The sequence below is a fragment of the Sapajus apella genome, unplaced genomic scaffold (assembly GCF_009761245.1).
Source record: "Sapajus apella isolate SASKATOON/1434 unplaced genomic scaffold, GSC_monkey_1.0 scaffold7, whole genome shotgun sequence".
In the NCBI taxonomy this organism is placed as follows: Eukaryota; Metazoa; Chordata; class Mammalia; order Primates; family Cebidae; genus Sapajus; species Sapajus apella.
This window is the reverse complement of record NW_022436947.1, coordinates 4,194,446-4,215,734: the sequence shown is the minus strand read 5'-3', so window position 1 is coordinate 4,215,734 and position 21,289 is coordinate 4,194,446. Positions and strand designations below refer to the sequence as shown.

General features: G+C 41.9%; 1 protein-coding gene across 13 annotated transcripts in view; it reads right to left on the bottom strand.

The window, feature by feature from the left end:
* DGKI (diacylglycerol kinase iota) overlaps positions 1-21,289 on the bottom strand; it is a 445,403-nt gene that overhangs the window by 259,460 nt on the left and 164,654 nt on the right. For all 13 annotated transcript variants that reach the window (XM_032275881.1, XM_032275878.1, XM_032275879.1 and 10 more), the window contains one exon: positions 19,895-19,990. In XM_032275881.1, coding sequence (XP_032131772.1) covers positions 19,895-19,990 — 96 coding nt within the window. The remainder of the gene's footprint in view (positions 1-19,894; positions 19,991-21,289) is intronic.

The following is a 21,289-nucleotide window of genomic DNA, read 5'->3' as shown; positions in this document are numbered from 1 at the left end:
CAGCTTTCTGGAGCCTCATGTGAATGCACTAACATCATTCATATGGAATAATTTAAGTGCAATGTTCTGCAAATGGTAATATATGGAGTCAAGTGCTGTAAGTTATAAAACTGATTTTAACTGAACTATATTGAATTTTAAAAGATCCTCTTGAAATATATTATGTACTTACATGCCTTTGAGGCAGAATATATAGACCGTATTCTAGATTTGCCTTCATAAAGACTACAACATGATATAGTCTGTAGACTGTTCCAAAGAACAGTCGTTTTCCTGTTTCCTGTCCTACCGTTTGGATAGAGCTCCTTTGAGTCACTGTTGCCGTCTTTTGTTGCTCTCAATTTCCTACATGGCAGCTTCTCAACAGCTTTTAATCTGAGAAATCAGATAATCACAGTTTACAGTCATATGTAAAATTAAGGAAATAAATTGTGAGTGAAGGTCCAAAGTCTTTTGCCCAAGTAAATAATTTTTTAGTTCCTTAATTGATGGAAACTGTTTTAGCAAATCTGGAATTCTAACCACTGATTTCTTGGTTTATGACTATGTTCAACTGGTTAAAGTGATTTGAAGTAGCTGGATAAAAACTTCAGGACAAAAATTGCCCAGAACATACAGAATTTTGTGCTTAGTGAGGCTGCAATTTTTTTTATTTTGAAATTTCTAGTGCTCACTTCGGCAGCACATATACTAAAATTGGAAATTTCTAGCTAAATACAAAGGTAAAATGCAGGAATCCAGACATTCTAAATACTATAAATATTCACTTTCTCCTAAATAACTTATATGAGCCACTGCTTCCTTCACTATGAAAGGTGATAAATTAAACTAAGGAAAGTCACTTAAAAGTATGCAGTAGGTTATCTCTTGTTTTATTTTTTTTTAAACTCAGTTGGGCTCTTGTCCACCAGAGTGGAGTGCAATGGTACAGTCTTGGCTCACTGCTATCAGAATAGGCTCATGTGGTTATGGAGGCTGAGAACTCTTAAAATATGCCATCCGCAAGCTAGTCAGTGAAATCGTTTGGATACTTGTCCCTCGCCAACTTTCATATTGAATTGCAATCCCCAGTGTTGGAGGTGGAGCTTCGTGGGAGGCGTTTGGGTCATGGGGGTAGATTTCTCACACATGATTTAGCACCAACCTCTTGGTGCTATCTTTATTATAGTGAGTGAATTCTAATGAGATCTGGTTATTTAAGAGTATGTGGCCCCTTCCTCTCTCTCTTGTTTGCTCTTGCTTCACCACGTGAAATGCTTGCTCTTCTTCTACCATGATTGTAAGCTTCCTGAGTCCTCCACAGAAGCTGATGCCAAAGCTATGCTTCCTATTCAGCCTATAGAACCATGAACCAATTAAACCTCTTTTCTTTATAAACTTAAAAAAAAAAAAAAAAAAAAAAAAAAAACACCTGCCTCCCCGGTTCAAGCCATTCTCCTGCCTCAGCCTCCCAAGTAGCTGGGATTACAGGGATGCACCACCACGCCCAGCTAATTTTTGTGTTTTTAGTAGAGACGCGACTTCACCATGTTGGCCAGGCTGGTCTTGAACTCCTGACCTCAGGTGATCCTCCCACCTTGGCCTCCCAAAGTGCTGGGATTACAGGCATAAGCCACCATGACCGGCCAAGGTTAGCTCTTATTCTTCACATTGGGACATAATTGTTATAGAACCTAGCACAAAAACATAATTTAAAAAATAAATATTGCCTAGAACATGAAACGTTTAAAAATTAAAATTATTTAAAAAACAATAATTTGCCCTCCTAGATGAATTTAAAGGCCCGTTGAACTTACTGCTTTAAATACCAAGTGGCACCTAAGCACTCTGACTAAGGTTTTCCTAATTTTGCTGGTGTTAGTATTCAAAAGAAATTTATTTGTAGATGTGTGGTAAAGGGTGGGCGGGGGGCGAAGTGGGACATATCTGTTTAAACTAAGACAAAACAGAATACAGTATAGATCACATTCCATTATATTACACTGTTCTAATAAAAACATGACCAGCATTTACTTAAATAATAACACAATGACACATATGCTAGGTTTTAGGATGGTGGGCATGATCTCACCGGCAGCCACACAGTGGTTATAAGAGAAAACACATCCTACATATTTCCCATGCTGCAGGCACTGCTGGCATTCAAAGTAGTGACAGCTCTCCACCAATCTTCAGCTCATAGCAGGCATGGGAGAAAAAGTGTCACAGCTTTGGACCACTGGAGCAGGGGATGGGGATTGAGGAGGACAGAGGGATCAGTGGCAGGCAGTGGAAGAGAGTAGACAATGGTCCCTGATAAGGAGCTCAATATTTAATCCTATCCCATCCAACTACATCCCTTGCCCAAGTCCGTGACCTATATCTACCAAGAAAGCTATTTTTTTTTCTTCCTTTGAGCAAGATACGTGATTTCTGCTAAGTGACAATGAATATCTGGTGGGAGTTGAGAGAGTTTGATAGAGAAGAAAATGAAAGGAAGGAAGGGAAAGATGGTGGTGAAAAATAAAGATGAAAAAGAGGGAAGGGAAAAAGAGGGGAAGGGTAGGAGAGAAAGGAGAGGAGAGGGGAGGAAAGGAGAAGAGGGTGGCTGCTTGAAGGCTTCAGGTTACCTAGTTTCACAGGCCTGTGATTTATAAAAGGATTGGGGCCTTTTTCCTGCCCAAGGTAAATAAAATCTGTCATTCCCAATCATGAGAAGTTTGACACCCAAGAAGCACGAAGCAGGTATAAGGCTGGCTGGCCCCTTCCAAATAAGGCACATGCCAAGCCTTATTTCTCCCTGCAGTGGGACCAACTGCACTGCCTGCTGACCACATAGCTTCTGCTGTGGTCCTAAGAGCTTCCCCTATGCCTTCCTACCTCTACAGGTGCAATCACCAGAGATGGGACATGGGGAAGCAAGTGGGAAAAGAGCCAGCATGGCAACCTTTTCTTAGTCTCCCCATCTCAGGAGAGCTCAGAGGCCAGAGCCTGCTGCAGGACCAAAAACACCAGGGCAACATCTGAGATCGTGGGACCTCACTCCAGAGTTCTCAAACCTAATGCAAGAAATCACAGCTATGAGGCCACAGTGAGCAAACGGATTACAGTCAGGAAAGGGGCTCCAGGCAGGAACCAACAATACTGGGAGTGCATAAGGAGGCAGATGGGGAATGCTGGGGAAAGGGTCAGAGGGGGGCTGCATGGTGAGAAGCCAGGAAGAAAGACAGAGGAGGCTGCTGGGCCAGGGCAACCCCGAGCTGCCTCCCAGCTTTCTCCCCAGCTTAGCCTCCTAGATGGGAAGATTCACCCTGAGGACTAGAAACTGAAGGAAGGCTGAAAATCAGGCAAAGGGGAAACTGCAAGAGAGGCCAAGAGAGTGAGTGCTCTCCTCCTTCTCCTTCTCCTTCCCTTTTAGACCACAAGGCCCAGTCCGCAGTAGCACTGTAGAGACAAGGGCAGGAAGGAGGACCGTGCAGCCCTGACGGGACTGTCTTTTCTTCCTCTTCAATGGTGGGGCTAATGGAATGCTTAGGAAAGTGGAGGGGAGGAACCTTCTTAAGCCCTTAGAATGTCAAGAATCTGGTGTCCTTTCTGTAGGGATCACCTCTCTGGCAGCCTACACAAGAACCTTGTTGCTGTATAAACCAAGGTAAATAAAAACAAGGGTTCTTTGATTTATGTAAAAACCTAATTAGAAGAAATGACAAGCATACTTGGCAAGTTCTACTTCTCTGGGGAGTCTGAGATGCAATCTATAAATTGGCAATAGGAAAAATAAAGAATGACATTATCTGAAAGTTCCATTAATATGATTTCAGGGCCAAAGCCCGACCTCCACTGTCACTCATGCAGGCTCCTCTTTTCCTTCAAAAGAATATAGAACATTTTGGACAAACCAGAAGGGTGGCTAGCTGAAGTTCCAGAACATTCCTATCATCCTCAGTATATCACTAATTCGGTCTACAACAGGATCTCATGATTCTAGACCAAGGAGCAAAGAGGCCACATGTCTGGAGGAGTCTATGATCCAAGTGGAAACTCAGATCTCTCCTTAGAGGTTCAATTGCAGAGAGACCTCATTCCACATTAAAAGCGCCCCCCGCGCCCCGGCCCTTAGTTGTGCTGGCCCATGTTGGAGGGCAGGGCTTCATTTGTCAAGACCCCAGGTGTTTGAGCAACATGATCTGTGGACAGACAAGGACCTGGTGAGGACTGAAACTCTGAGATAGCCCTTAACAATCAACACCCTTGATAAGGGATGATGTAAAAAGCATCTCAGAATATCTGGAAGAAAAGCAGCCAGAACAACTAGAGGTTGGGTTGGAGATTCTTACAAAGGAGTACACCAAAATACTCATGCAACACTCAGATATACACCAATACTCCTGAATCTGCATATGCCAGGTATCTGTAATCACAATGGTTTGAGTTATCCTATGTAAGTGAATCTTCCATATGGCTGAAACAATCTGTTACTGCTGACTTTTCCAGAATATATTTATGGAAATTTAGTCCACCAATTATTTTAACCACCACCATGTGTATAAGGCGATGTGAGTGCTGTACAGGATATAAAGAGGAAGAAGCTTCTGTCCTTGGAGGAGCTAGCAAGCGACTTCAGGAGACGAGAGGGACTTGGAAGACAAGGTCATTAAGAGGAGAGAGCCACACGTGGGTACATACTCAACAACAGCTCGGACAAGAAAAGCTATCATTTAGAGGAGGGCAAAATCTGAGGCTGAGCCAGTAAAAGGGGGTCTAGCAGAGAAAGCAAATTCTTGAATTTGGCCTTAAAAGGTGTATATTTAAAAAAAAGTCAAAGGCATTCCAGCAGGAAGAAGATCTGAAGTCTCTCTATGTAGTAGGCACCAATGCCTCCAAAAAGGCATGTCCATTGGGGGACGATTCCTGGGCTCCTGGGTGTCTACATACAGGAGTCATTGGGCTCAAGGCTGGTGGTTGAGTGTGGAGGTTTGAACGGTATGTCTGGGGGTAGAGTAGGATGTCCTCAGACCTGGCAAGTGGGTACACTGGCTGTGTTAAGAAGCCAGAGGAGCTGTCTCATGAGGAGCTGCAAGAGAATGGGGCAATCAGAACTACTCTCAAGAAGCCATGGCCTTCAAAATTACAGAGTTACAGGAAGGTGAAGGTTCGCCTATGTGTTTACATGCTGCTATATTCCAGCACCAAGAACACTACCTGACACAGTTTTTCTGGAAGGAAACAGGCAGGGAAGAAATAAGAAAGGGCTTCGGGCATAGAGTTCTCTCCCCACTTAACCTCTCAAGCCAGCCCTGGTCTGGAGAATTGGTGGCTTAGGAAACATTAGGAGACAAAACCGCCACCGGGACATAGACATTCTCACAATGAGCAATCCCAAGAGCAGCAGTAATGAGACGCCCTCAAAGTGTTTGAGGAATGAAAGCCCTCTGCCCACAATAGGGAAAAAATAGTGTGTGGCTGGGCGCAGTGGCTTACACCTGTAATCCCGGCATTTTGGGAGGCCAAGGCGGGCAGATTACATGAGGCCAGGAGTTCGAGACCAGCCTGGCCAACATGTCAAAATCCTGTCTCTACTAAAAATACAAAAAATTAGCTAGTCATGGTGGCAGGCACCTGTAATCTCAGTTACTTGGGAAGCTGTGGCATGATAATCGCTTGAACCTGGGAGGTGTAGGTTACAGTGAGCCAAGATCACGCCACTACATTACAGCAGCCTGGGCGACAGAGCAAGACTCTATCTCAAAAAAGAAAAAAAAATAGCATACAGGCTTCATGGTGATTATAAGTGAACAACTATATTATTTTTGTGAGCACAAATCAGGTCTCTTCTGGGAGCCCATAGGACTATCTGACCCATAGAGCTATTTTGCAGAAGACAGTGTTACAAAGACTACACAGAGTTAAAAACAGTTACATCTGTTTTATCATGGCTCATGTGATGCCACCTGTGTCTACAGTTTAAACCTTGGAATATTTATTTGGGAACAGTTGCAGGAGTGGGGAGAAAACAGACAGAACCAGGGATTACAGGTATGAGCCACCGCGCCCAGCCCTGAAAAACTGTTTTTGTCTCACTGAACTTATATTCTCCTGTGAGAGGTCGACAACAAACAAGAGAGGTAAGTATAGTATATAATATATTGATAGAAATAGTACTTGCTGGGCGCGATGGCTCACACCTGTAATCCCAGAACTTTGGGAGGCCAAGGCGGGTGGATCACGAGGTCAAGAGATCAAGACCATCCTGACCAACATGGTGAAATCCCATCTCTACTAAAAATACAAAAATTCGCTGGGCATGATGGCGTGTGTCTAGTCCCAGCTACACGGGAGGCTGAGGCAGGAGAATCACCTGAACCCAGGAGGCGGAGGTTGCAGTGAGCCAAGATCACACCACTGCACTCCAGCCTGGGTAACAGAGCAAGACTCTGCCTCAAAAAAAAAAAAAAAAAAAAGAAAGAAAGAGAAATGGAAAAAAAAAGAAACAAGCACCAAAGAGAACATTAAAGACAGAACAGGAGAAAAATATCAGGAGTAGGAGAAAATTGAAGTTGTAGACAGGTTGACCAGGAAAGGTTTCACTGAACATTTTGACAAACACCCAAAGGAAGTGAGAGAGTTCACCATGTCAATATCTGAGGGAAGAGCATTCTAAGCAAAGGGCACAGCCAGTGCAAAGCTCAGAGGCATGAGGATGTCAGGATGCTAAGGAGTGGTCAGGGACCGGGGCCAGTGTAGGGAAGTGGAGGCGAGGCCAGATGGTAGCAGCAGGCCGGATCATGGTGTCTTGTAAGTCATGGTGAGGACACTGGCTTTTTTTCTGAAAAAGAATAAGAAATTCAAAGGCCACAGTGATAATTTCTTATATGAGGTGATGAGGGCCTGAAATGGAGTGACAAGCAAGGAAAAACAAAGGAAAGGCAGAGATGTAAAAGTGACTGAGAGCACACAGCCCTCTTCCTAGCCCCAGGCCAGCCTCCGCTAAGGTCAATGTGAATTCCTCATACTTTGGCCTTATGTCTCTCAGTAGAATCATGAGCAGCCCAGGAGGGCTTCAGTCCTCCCCCTTGGTCTCTTTTGCTGTCGTGTATATGCTGGGCTGACTGCACACCTGACAGTCTCATGCTGTGTTATGGTTGAAAGTGCCTCTCAAGTAGAGCAGGAAAACTCACTTGATGCTCTTCAAACAGCATGATTTGTTCTGTTCCGAACAACACATTATCAAAAGCACTTTGCATATGAAGTATTTGTATTTATGGTCCTAGCACCTTCCCTGAGTAACCTCGGATGTGCAGGTAGGTTCTAGATGCTAGGCTGAACCCTACCTAGGAGGGATCAATTCCACAACCTCCTGAGAGACCTACAGGGAGAAAGAAGAGTGGTGCCTGGATTGTTTGAACATGAAATGAAACGTTGTCCATTTTCCCTATGGCCAGTGTATTATATATTTTTCATCTGTAGAGAAAAAAAACCAAAATCGTACAGCAGAAAGCCAAAGGAAAAAAAGGACTCTGTGAGCTGAATGTAAGAACTAGAAAGACACATAAAAATCTTTCCTCTTCCTGAGAAGCAGCTGAATGGGGATCACAGGAGAAACAATTTGGTAAGAACCAAATTGCTAGAATTGCGCTAATTCAAAGCTAAAGTTGATGACTGGTTATAAAGGATGATACATCAGGCCAGGCATAGTGGCTCACGCCTGTAATCCAAGCACTTTGGAGGCCAAGGCGGGTGGATCACCTGAGGTTGGGAGTTCAAGACCAGTCTGACCAACATGGTGAAACCCCGTCTTTAAAAAAAAAAAAAAGAAAGAAAGAATGATACATCCATCACGTTTTGAGCACTAGATTAGGATTGGTAAAAACTACAGTCAGAACAGTACAGGATTCTTTTTAAGGGAGGAAAAAGGAACATGTCTATATCTCAACAATTTACCCTTATACTAAAATTTGTACCAAATCAAACTCTTTAAGAGTGGTTTAAAAGTGATTTATGTTTCTTTTTAATGAGAAGAAAGTGATAGGCACAAAGGTTTTCTGATAGGCTTCAACAGAAAGCTACTGCAAGCCTATGGTCCCTGATACTCAGGAGGCTGAGGCAGGAGGATCACTGAAGCCCAGGAGTTTGAGGCTGCAGTGAGCCATGATCACATCACTGCATTTCAACCTGGGTGACACAGCAGGACTTTGTCTCTAGAACAAACATACAAATAAGCAAAAAAGCAGAAAGCCATGATGTGAATCTTAGGAGAAGTCTACCCCTTGGAATTCATTTGGGTGACTACTGCCTACTGCTACCATCTTTTGGAAATCTTACAATTCAGGTACAGTTATTGAGATATAAAACAAATATTGCAGCCAGTCTTTATAACAAGCATAGTGAATGGCCTGACAAGTTTGAATGGGTTTGCACAAGCCTAATGAAATGATACTAAGAAACTGATTCACTCAGAGACGCTGGGGCAGAGAGTCATGGGGAATGATACTCAGTGTGCCCCTCCATCTAGATGACCATGCCACTCAGGTAATCCTTCTGCCTCCTCCCTCATGGTCATGACACATTAAAAAGGGTTCCAGCCTAATAAACTTGAAAAACTCTTTAAAAATCCGTGATTCTACTTCCCACCCTGACCCTCATTTTACCCAAGGACGCTTCATATTTCATCGCTTTTACTATTAAAGTTATCTGTACTTTGTGGCCCTCATTTCTTGTTTCTGCTTCTTTAAAATTTGCCTGCTTGTCTTTTCTCTTATTTCTTTATTTCCATTTGCTTCTCTATGCTTCTCAGCTTCGATGCCAGTGAACAACCATGGCCGATCACTAGTTTTAACTCATCATATGCAATCTTCCTGGTTTTGGCTCTTTACAGGTGCTTTTGTGGCTGTTCCTTGTTATATTTTCATACTCTCTTTAAGGTTATTATTTGTGCCAGCAGGTCAAAGTTGCCACGTGTCTTATAGTAGAGTAATTAAAGGGCTGATATACATGCACATATGGATATAAATATCTTTACAGGTACACAGACTTAATAAGTATAAATCATACAATTAGAGCCCTACATACATACACAGACACACGTGCATTCACAAATTTCAACCAGATAGACTTGAGTGAAGATGGGCTAGACATATAACAAAAGTCATCATGAAAACAAGTTAATAGGAAATGCTGTTTCCATGTCTCGGTGCCTTTCTCTAGTCTGAAGTAGAGAACTTCATCATGGGTATGGCAGAGATGTGAGCCTTCGTATAAATTAGGAAATCCCAACACTTTTCCATTTTCAGACCTTGCTGGTGTGACAGTACCATAAACACCATCTTACTTGTATTATGAACCCTGACATGTTTCTATTATCAGTTTACTTTATGGAAATCAAATTATTTTCTTAAAGTTCACAGCTTAATATTTTTAACCAATAATTTGGAGATATTTGCTTTGATCTGGAATATTCCCAGTTAAGAGGCCATGTAAAGCTGTGGTAAGTTAGCTATCCTTTCACGGCCATTTTTTACATTCCAAGCTAGTTGGTGACATAATTAAGGCAGTCTTCCAGCCAATCTAGTCCAGGAAGACCCACAGATATTTCAGTCATTGTTTACTCAATACTGTGTCTCCAATTGGTAATGTTTTCACTGACACACACACACACACACCCATATCATTTTTTAATGAGGACATCATACTCACGGAGATTTGCCAGGAGGCGAGCAGTGTAATATACACATTACCCACACTGTAAACACAGCTCACTTCTGCCATGCCAAGTAGGTACGACTCACTCACTTTGCAGCTAAAGGAACTGAGGCCCTGTAAGACTGTACAACTTGCCCAAGAAAGACTAGCTCAGAGTGGAAATGAAGTCTTTCTAACCCAAAGCCATCTCTATGTATTACAACATGCTGTTTTCCTCCTTCCTTTGCTAGTGGTAGACTGGGAGAGCAAGGTTGATGAGGATAGATAAGAAACATGATGTTTAACATGATTGCTTCATATGATCTCCTCTCATGAGATCCCCAGGGGAACTGACTAATGACAACCACACCATAACTCCCTGTACCAAGATGGCAAAAAGCAGTCTCTGTTCTCCATGAGAATGAAATAAAATGCACTGTAAAAGGCATGGCACTGGCTAAACAGGGCTTAAAACCTCACACAAGTCTGCTAGCTGCATGTGTTAAATCGCCCTCTAAAGAGCCTTAAAAATGAGGCAGGAATTCAGACGTCCTGAATTGTAAATATAACAAAAACTTAAGTGGCAGGGTTGATCTGGTGACAGGTGTGTGTGTGTGTATGTGTCTCTCTCTCAACAATCACCTCATTGAACTTATCCATTCATTCAATGTTAAGTCACACAGGGTAACTATTCAGTGCAGTCACTTATCCTCAGTGTGGGGAACACAGGAGAGTACAAGGGCAGAGTCCCTGAGCTAAATGGAGCGCATGTTCTAGTGCTGGAGACGTATAAATAGGTAAGCAATTTAAAATATACGACAGTAAGTGGTATTTGGTATAAAAGGTTGACAGAATGGGGAGGGAGCAGAGGGGAGGGACAGCCTGACTCAGCTGGGCTAGTTGCTTCACCTCACAAGCTCAGTCCTCAACTTTCTTCGAGGAAACAGAGGTAGTAGGTGATTCTAAGACTCTCCAAACTAGTAATCTGGGCTGTCTCTTTGGCTTCCATTTGTTGGAAGCACTTTCATTCAAGGAGGAGTGATTACAGTGGACAATATTTATTGAGTTCCTATGATTTGCCAGCCTGCTCTTATGTATGCATTAACTCATTTAATTTTCACAACAAGCACAAGAAGCAGTATTATCCCATCTTACAGATGTAAAACTTAGGCTTAAAGAGGTTAAAACAAGGACCAGTGTCACACAACTCGAAGCCTGGAAATCAGAATTCAAAGCCAGGTCATCTGATTCCAAAGCCCACACACTTCATCATTGCATCACCTGCAACTCCTTAAATGAAGACATCAGTGCAGGATTTTTCATTTCCTTTTGTTTTTAAAGCATTGCCTTCTGAATATGTATCTGCCTGGGTCAATGAGACAGGGAACAACGAGAAGCACCAGCTCCTAACAAACAGAGACAATACCAACTCTGGGGGCCAGTGGTGGCTTTGGAATAACCGGTAATGCATCTAATGCTTCCACCAAGACTGGGTGCCTCTGAGCAACAGGAATATTGGTTAAACGCTACTGCTCTGGGTCCCTGCTCTTGGAAAATACCGGAAGAAGAGAAAGCATTTCTGTACACCTGGGCATTGCCTTGGTAAAATGTAAACCTCACGCTAAATCAGATGCAAATTATTTTTATTACTAGGTAACAGGACCATACAATATCAAATAACAACAGACCTGCTTCACAGAAACACGCATCCTTACACAAACACACAAATGCAGCCTCAATCTAAAATTCTCATCACAGAAGAGATGATAATTATTCTCAGAGGTTCAAGCTCTAAGGATAAAATAAGATACATAGGCTTTGACTTAATGAAAGTTTAGTATAAAGGCAAAAGAACTGCACAAAGATAGAAAAAAAAAAAAAAGCCATAAAGCTCTGGAGAGTGAGTGAGCCTCTGTGGCTCTTTTTTTCCTTTATCTTTAGGTGGAAGTGAACCGCCCAATATGACCACTTCAATAGGTTGTTGTTTGTTGTTGTGGATCAGAGATGAGTATGAATCCTAGGAAAGCTGCAAAGCACTGTGTGAGCATTTCTCAAATACTTTTCCACTGACTACTAAGATCCCACAAAATGGTAACGGGTGTTCTGTGGGGTAATTAATGGGTTCCACAATCCTCCCATCCCCTCAAAAAAATGCAGGAAATCCTGCGTACCTTAAATTCTTCATTGAGTTTCATAGAAGCTATTTATATATCAAAGGCATTCAGTGTTTTCAAAATTTACGGTCATGAGCTCCTTTTAATGTATAAAACCCTGTATTGTTTTAATGAGTTTAGCGTTCTCCAGAATACAATTTGAGGAAAGAAGAAAATGGGCTCTGCAAATAGATAATGGTCCTATTGATCCAGGGTCACCTAGAAGTGACAGAATCCTAAAGATCCCTTGGCTTCATATGCTATCCCTATTTCCATTACATGAAGTGAGCAATATCAGCACTAGCTTCTCCTTTAATATACAGACAGCACTTCATACCAAATAATAATTATAACAACCCCCATGATAGCTGTCATAGTAACAACAGCTAACATGTCCTGAGGGCCTACCGCGTGTCAGACACTGTTCCAAGTGTGCACATGGATGATTTCACGGAAATGCTGAGCCATCAGGCCAGACACATAACGGGTGACGTTAATTCCACTGCTGGGAGCACCCCACTCTCTTCCTCTCTCATACCCACTAACTAGGAAGTCAGTAGCAGAGAGTGTGTCAGTGAAAATTCTTTTCTTATTTTTGTTGATGGCTATACTTTCAATGAGTCATCTTGATTCATTAGATCCTCAATATCCTAATGGTGAAAAGGCCTCTGGCAGAGAATGGCTGGCACCCAAACAACTCAGAGAGCTGGCTCTGCCTCCTGGGCTTTATTGCCACCACGTGGTTCCCTCTGACAGCCTGCACCCAGCTGAACCAAACTGCCATCTGGGGTGTGGAACATCAATCTGCTGTGCCAGACAACTGGTATTTGAGGCTGACAGAGCAGGAGCAGCATGCAGGCAGATCTTGGTGCATTCTAAGCCCGATGCTGGTACTCCATGGTGCACACCTGCTAGACCTGAATACACAGAGGGGCAGAAGGGCCCCCCGCAATGCATGTCGGGCTCTGATTCTCTCATCTTCTCACCCACAAGACACAGATGAATGGGAACCAGCATTTTCACAAGCTGCTGCCTGGTGCTCATTCTTCCTGAGATGAAACAGACAAGGCATAGCTGGGCTCAGAGTCATTTTCGTTTTTAAACAGCAGAAAGTGGAAAGGTTCCTTCAAAAAGGGCAGAGAGCTGCGATTCTTGAAAGTTTCTTCAAAGAATCGAAGGACATGGCCAGCATTCCTGTGAGCAAATGTTGTGATATCCCATTGCAGACAAGGAGGAGGCTTCCGATTCACCAGTAAGAGGACACAGCATGTGAGATGAGATGACAGAATGGGTTACTTTGATTTGTCACACTCAGTTGTTCCAAGTCACCTGGTAAGAATATGGATGGTACACACAGCAGCAAAATGACAGATGAAGGTGCAAGAGTCTTAATGTTGGGATAGACAGAATCATCCCAAATATAAGGCCTTGTTAAGCCGAAGTCCAATCAAACCTGCTAATTAGCTTGATCAACTCCATGGCATTGAACCATACTAGGAAGAGGAGGAAAATGAATATAATCACTCGTTACCTGATTTTATCCCTCTACTGATTCTGAGAGGTAGATTTAATCACCACTTCTTTACGGGGGAATCAGGCTCAGAGAGACAAGGCAGAACTTGAATTTTTATCTACATCTTTTTGTCTCTGGATCTGAAGCTCTCGCCCTCCAATTCTCCAATTCTGATATCACATGGCCTCTCTAATGCAATTCATCTACTTTCTCAATAAAACTGTGCTTGACAAATTGCAAGCAACATGAGAAGAAACCTTAGAATTAAAGGCAGGTATCACAGGTGGGGTTAATCCATTTTCACCAACATTACCTACAAGGAAAAGACTAAAGCAAAATACAAGAACAAGACAATAACAAAAGCAAAGCAGTACCTATTAGCCAGTCCACAAAAAGAGGGTGGCATGAGCACATTTAAAAATAGAGAAGGTATATCTGGTAACAGCATCCTGGAGCCTGACAGTTCCATTTTTCCTCTTACACAACCTACATGCTCACTCACCTCCTCATCTACCTACTGTGTTTCCTGCAGCTCCCAGCTTTTGACACCAACCTGCCTGTCTGCTCAGTTATACCACAACCACATACCACTCAACCTAACCACTCAAGCCTGCTGTAGAAGCGCACGTGTCCATGAGCCTATGTAACTGTGGTATCTTCATGGCTAGATAAGTCGCCTCATAGAATGGTTATTACATTAGTTTTCTAGTACTGCCCTAAGAGGGTAAAGGAATCATAAAGCTCTGGATAGTGAGGAAGCCTCTAGGACTCTTCTTTCCTTTATCCTTCAGGTAGAAGTGAATGGCCTGATATGACCACCCCAAAAGGTTGTTGTTATGGATCAGAGATGAGTGTGAATCCCAGGAAAACTGCAAAGCGTTGTGTGAGCATTTCTCAAATACTTTTCCACTGACTACTAAGCTCCCACAAAATGGCAATGGATATTCTGTGGGGAACCCAAACCAGGCAGCTTAAAACAACAGAATGTATTCTCTCACACTCCTAGAGGCTGGAAGTCCAAAATTAAGACTTCAACAAGGTTTAACACCCTTTTGAGGGCTTGGAGGGATGAATTTCACGCCTGTCTCTTAGCTTCTGCGGAGAGCCACAATCCTTGGAGGGCCTCAGCCTGCAGCTGCCATCATTCTACTTCCTGCCCTCATCACCACATGGCCTTCTCTGCATGTGCATCTCTGTGTGTCCTCTAAGGATGTGTGTCATGCTGGATTAGGGCCCTCCCTGCTCCAGTATCAACTTAACCTAATTAATTACATCTGCAGCAACGCTATTTCCAAATCATGTTACATTCTGAGGTACAAGGCATCAGGACTTCACCATGTCTTTTGGAGCACACTATTCAGCCCATCACAGTCATCATACACCAGGTGTGAGAACCAGGTCAACTTTTTTGGTGCTGACACTCTGTTTCTGAGGTGGATCAGTGTCTCTCTACCCTGACAGTGAACAAGAATCATCTGTAGATCTGGTTGTTTGTTTGACATCATGCTCAGTCCCACTCCCTAGAAATCCTGATGCAGTACATCAAGAAATGGAAACCAACACTTTATAGATAATGTTAAAAAGTAAAATGGCATAAATGACTATAATGCTCATCCAGAAATAAGAATCACTGAGGTCTCTCTTACTAGCGATACTTTAAATCTAGAAGCTGAGGCAAAAATAGGTGAAGCGATATGACCCAACTTTACTCAGTACATAAATGGAAAAGCAGCCTTTCAAACCCAGGTGAGTCCAATACGAAGTCTGTTTCCTTCTGACCACCCATGCTACCGACCCGTTGCCTATTCAGGTCGGTGTGACCACGGTGGGTGCGAACATTTGCGTATCAATGTAGGCAAGTTTCTTTCAAGTCTAAGTAGGTATACAAGCCTGGCCCCAGAGCATTAGAGCAGTTTCTATCCAGCTGTGCCTGCTAAACGGTGAGGCATGGGGTACTGAACCCAGCCCACAAACACTGACAGAATAAATGAATAAATGTACATAAAAATAAATGTCACCAAACAACAGCGATTCTGGCTGGAATGTTATTTCAGGTTTCTTCATGTCTATAATTAGCTGGGAAACAGTGATCTTTCTACTTCAATTTCATTACTTTTGCATCCTTTTCTTTTATCTAGACCAGAAAAAGAAACAGTTGCTAATTTGGGAGCTGTTGCCAATTTGGGAAGAAATTTAATTCCATTACGTATGTGCTCACAGGTATTCTACTGTATTAAATGTTGCCACCAGAGAACTGTAGAACAGGAAAGGTCACATGGTTTAGCCCTGAAGCTTGAGGAAAACCTCTCCCACAACTGTTCTAGGGTTTTGGAAGTCACTGCCTTGCTTTCAGTACCCTCCAATATCAGTCCTCAAATATCAATCCACATGGCAGCAGGAAGTCCCAGCTTTGCAGGGCAGTTTTGGTTTTACATAGATGCCCTAATGTCCCCATAAGCTAGGGTGATGCTGGTCTGCTTTATCCCTAATGTTATGTCATCATTATTAACAGCAGCCACTTTCACCCTCAAAAGTGTCTTGGTTTAGACAACGTATTACATGGTCACACTTCCTAAGCCCACCAGCATTTATGATAGGCACTCTAAGTTTTTGTTCAAAAAAACCTAATTCCACTCTTATTTCCATTTTCCTCTGACACATGCTCTTTGGTGAGCTCATGCATGGCTCATGATTGCCACCTCCTTTGTACAGAGCTTGACCCACCTGTGAGTTTGCTCATGTTCCTCTTCCCTTTCTGAAATGTTCTCCTTCTTCAAACCCACTTACGTAAATCTTACCCATCTTTCAAAACTGAGCTCAAACCCCATTTCCATGAAGCTGCCTGTCTGCTTCAACCCACACTGACTTCTTCCTTCTCTTAACTTCTACTTGTGACATTTGCTTTGCTAAAATAGGGAAGGAGTGAAAGGCACTTCGTAGATGATGGAGTCATGCCTCCCCTGAGCACACTCTGCCTGTACTTTTTAAGGAGAATGCAGGTAGTACCTGATTATGGTAATTTGGTCCCAGGCCCAACAAGGAGGCTTTCTTCAAATGCGGTTCATTAAATTAGAATATAAATATATAATCTACTTATACATACGTTTTCCCCCCAAAAACTGTTGTTCTAAGAAAACAGCAAATAGATCATTTAAACTAAAGACTCCCCTGGAGACTTCTGTGTCTGACCTCTTCCCCAAAGCAGCTGTGCATCCCCAACTACAGCATCCTTGAAAGATAGCCACCCATGTTAGCCACAAACACACATTCCTCCCGTCAATCTCTCCAGACACCTTGTTCTCTTGCTGGGAAGCTCAGGCTGACAAATTTATTTCTTATCATACAGTATTTCTCAAAGTTAGCTTTGCGGACCATCTGCACCAGAATTATTTGAGGTGCTTGTTAAAAATGCAGACTCCCAGCCAGGTGTGGCGGCTCATGCCTGTAATCCCAGCACTTTGGGTGGCTGAGGCAGGTGGATCACCTGAGGTCAGGAGTTCGAGACCAGCCTGGTCAACATGGTGAAACCCCATCTCTACTAAAAATACAAAAATTAGCTGGGTGTGCCAGTGTGTACCTGTAACCCCAGCTACTCAGGAGGCTAAGGCAGGAACCCAAGAGGCGGAGGTTGCAGCGAGCTGAGATCACACCACCGCACCCAGGCCTGGGCAACAGTGTAAGACTATGTCAAAAAAAAAACATTGCAGATTCCCAAGTCCAACTCCAAGTATACTAAATCGGCATTTGGAACAGAGGGAAATAGGAGTATGCATCGTTAGGTTTCCCAGGTGAAGTTTATTTATTGTTATAAAGTTAAAATCGGTGGATTCTCTCTCTTTGACTTTTACATTTCTAACAACAGATAGCAACTCACTTTTCTTTTCTTCAAAGTAACTCTTCAAATACTGGAAGTCATCTCTCTGCCTTCCCTTCTAATACTCGGTTGTAGCCCATGTAATCTAACATTTCTTTACAACGAGCTTCCATCCGCTGAGCCAACCTGGACACCCCGCTGTGGGTCCTCTGCTGCTTGCCAATCTCGCTCTCAAAATGGGATGCCCAGAGATGACATGTGCCTCACAATTCGAGGTGAAAAGTGAGACTAAGAGGATTTTCAGTGCTTTTAGTACACACTGTCAATTTTGTGAAGGACAGTGTATCCACCTACACTCCTGGCAGCTGATGATGAAACTGCCCATTTCAGCCTAAACCAACCAGCAATAAGTATTGCCATTTTATAAATCTTTGCAAATTTAATAGGCACATGAAGTTGACTCCTGAGTTGTTTTAATTGGGATGTCTTTGTTTATACTTTTCAGATATTTATTGGCAACTGGTAGTTGTTTTATAAATTTCCTGTCCTTGTCCTTCCTGGTTTGTTGTTGTTGTTGTTTTGATTTTTGTTTTGTTTTTTTGCCTTTAACTCATTATGTTGCTGAGCCAAGTAAGTCCTTTCTATGCATCATCTCATCAAATCCTCAAAACAGCGTTTCCCCCACTTTATAGGTAAAGAAACTGAGCTCTAAAAAACTGATAGCAGTTAGGTCTTCAGCTTCCTCACTGATTTATTCCTTCATTTAATCAACATTTTTTAGAGAAGAGTTCTTCATCTTTCAGACATTTTGTAAAATTAGTTAATAGGGTCAAGTACCTGGTATGAAATTATTAGGAAGGTTCAGAAAGAAACAGAATGTTCCCAACTCTGTTTCCTCCTATTTCTACCTAAAATTTCCTTTATTATCTTTGCTTCTTTTCCTAGCCTAAAGATATTAGTGAACAAGTAAGAATGTTCAGTAGATAGCAATGTTATTTACTGATACAAGGTTGAAGGAGGATATATGTACCTGTTTATGTATTTGTCAAGAGAGGTAGCCATCCCCAAGAAAAGTAACAGAAAGGGATTAAAGAGAGCAATTTGGAAATCAGGCATAACTTTGTAACAAATCATAGTCCATCAGTAGAAATTGTTCAAAAGTGTATATGTAAGTAATACTGGCTTTCATTTTTTCCATTTTATGTCATCTTACATCCCAAGACCAGTGTTTATGCAATTAACTAACACTCTAAAGTTAATTCATTCTTTATAGCATTTTAGTCCAAACAGCTGAGCTTCTCATGGATTTGGCTAATTTAATCAAATTCCATGCAATTATACTTTAATTAAAAATACATATGCATAAAGTTGAAATCCTGATATTTAAATCAATTCAATTTGCAACAAAATTAGAAGAGATGCAAATGATTAATTACAGGTTGAGAAGCAAAATTAAAAATAATTCAATTCTACTCTCTTTTTTAGAAGGTGGCCAAGGCTCAAAGGTCATGAGTTCTCAATGTCACACAGTAAGCAGTAACACTAAGATTCAACTCCAGGCTTCCCGACCTCCAATCCGGAACCCGTGCATCTGGGCCTTCCCCTGACATTTATTCACAATGTCACTGAAGCAGACCCAGAACTCTCCCCAGAACTCTCAAAACTCTCCAAATGAAACTTATAAACTAGGGATTAAAACAGTTAAAGCAACGAAAAAGGTCTTAGTTCTGGGGCTTTGTGCTTTCAGGCAGTCTGCTTAAAATCCTTGGGAGCCATACACATTCTTCTATAAGCTTTGATGGAAATTCGATTTATTCCTTATTAGCTATTAACAAAAACATACTCATTTGCAATTTCAAGGCCCTACATCTTGCCACAAATATTTCTTTCACATAATAAACAAATATATTACAAAATGAATAAATTATATAAATTAGGGTGCTCATTTTCCCAAATAAGAAGGAATACATCTTTTCTTTCTTCTTTACTATCCTAAGTTTCCTATTACTCTGTTTGGACCAATCATTTAAAACTACACACAAACTTTAAGTTCAGTTTCTCAACACTATAGTTTTGATTTCTCCACAATGCACCACCTGGCAACCACACATTCCTCACAACATAAAGAGAATTTTAACCCTTTAAATAGATTTTAACCCTTTAACCCTTCTAAAGAGGGATACAAAGCAGATTTTAAACAACAAAAGCTACTCCAATTGACCTGACTGTTGATTGGTTATATTATTTCTAGAACTGGATCCTCTAGAACTTAGTCTGGATTATTTGCTAGCCTACACCACTCCCACCACAGGTGTTTCACTCTCTTTCCACCTTCACCCACCAGTAAAGCCCCCACTAGGGTCACCGCCCTACAGACAGAGCTCCCTCCTCCACACACAGGCCTTGGGCCACCCCAACAACCCCATAAGCAGACATTACCTCATCCACATTGACCCTCTCCCCCACCACCAGCAGACAAAAACTTACCCTAGGCATCACTCTAAAGTAACACATTACACCAAGGTCTGGCCTACATAATTGAATCCTACAACCATTACAAGTGAGAACCTGAAAGTCATGTTAACTTGAAAAACTCTCTTTGTAAACCTTGAAAACATCCGGGAAGGTTTCCATCTCACAAGGACAGGCTTGTCCAAACCTGTCCTTGGAAATTTAGGCAAGGTGATTTCTCTGTTCATTCAGATTCACAGGTCCTCCCCAGCAAGACAGAGCCCAGAGCGTAAAGCGCACACTCACTGCAAATCTGACTTGGCAGTTCTCCTCTCCCAGGTAGCAGAGGTCTCCCGAGACGTTGGTCTCCAGCCACAGGTGTTCTCCATTCACGGCATTCTCCTGCAAGAAAAAGACCCACCTGGCATCAATTTTTTTTCCCCAGGGGTAAGGGAGACTAATTTAAGTTTGGGATACAAGAAAGTTAGTGAAACCAAGGAGTCTAAACATTTCTAATTTTATCCCTCAAAGTATTGCTAGAGTTGATTCTACCAAAATTCTAAAAAGGGAGAAAGGTGTTTGGAAAAACTTTGAGCTATAATTAAAATAGACATTGGGTTTATAGCTGATTTATCTATGGAGGTGGTCGTTTTTGAAACATATTCAACAAATGAGGAAGAAACACCTCTAAATAGTTTAATGTCAAACCTTATTCACTTAGGCTCACTATTGCAAATTTCATGACAATTGAGACTAAAATTCTATTAAAATGTGTCTTTGCTTAGCGAATAAACTTACGAATTAGCTAAATAGGAGGATGGTAGCATTAAAGTATTTTAAATAAAGATAGTTTGAAAACATGGTTATACCAGTAATAGGTAAATTATATTTCTAAGGGCTGAGGCTTCTTAAAACTTAGTTCAAGTCCCTGTGTACTCAAAGCATAATAAGTTTCTACTAATTCACATCTTACTAATTCAGTAAGGTCTTCACCCAATTACTTCTCCATTTTTCAAATTACATGTTACTGCTTCTAAAAATATTCATATACTTTGGATGGGGAACAGAGCTGCTAAAATGTACGACCGGATGAGCATCAATCCTATCTTCCAGAAATGTGTAGTGTGGTATTGGGAAAAGAGGGGAGTAAACTGGTTTTTTAATAGTATAATTAATAGAATTCCACATTCCTTCTTATGGGACACTACCTTCGAAATTATAGATTTAAATATTAATTGTATATTTTGGTCATTTGCTCAAAAGGGGCTCTAAGCTGTTAGGGAAAATATTGTATCAAATTAACTATAAAAAAACAAGACTAAGCCTCCATATCTTGCCCTTGTCTCCATGTCAAGAGCAATTATGGAAAATTGCTCTTGTTTTTATCTTATTCATCAGATAATGGGCATGTAATTATTTTTTATGGGGGATGATATGAACTAAATTGTGTCCCCTCAAAATTCATATGTTGGTTGGGCATGGTGGCTCACACCTGTAATCCCAGCACTTTGGGAGGCTGAGGCGGGCAGATCACTTGAGGTCAGGAGTTTGAGACCAGCCTGGCCAACATGGTAAAACCCCATTTCAACTAAAAAATTACAAAAATTAGCTGGGCGTGGTGGCACGCATCTGTAATCCCAGCTATTCGGGAGGCTGAGGCAGGAGAATCACTTGAACCTGGGAGGCAGAGGAGGCTGCAGT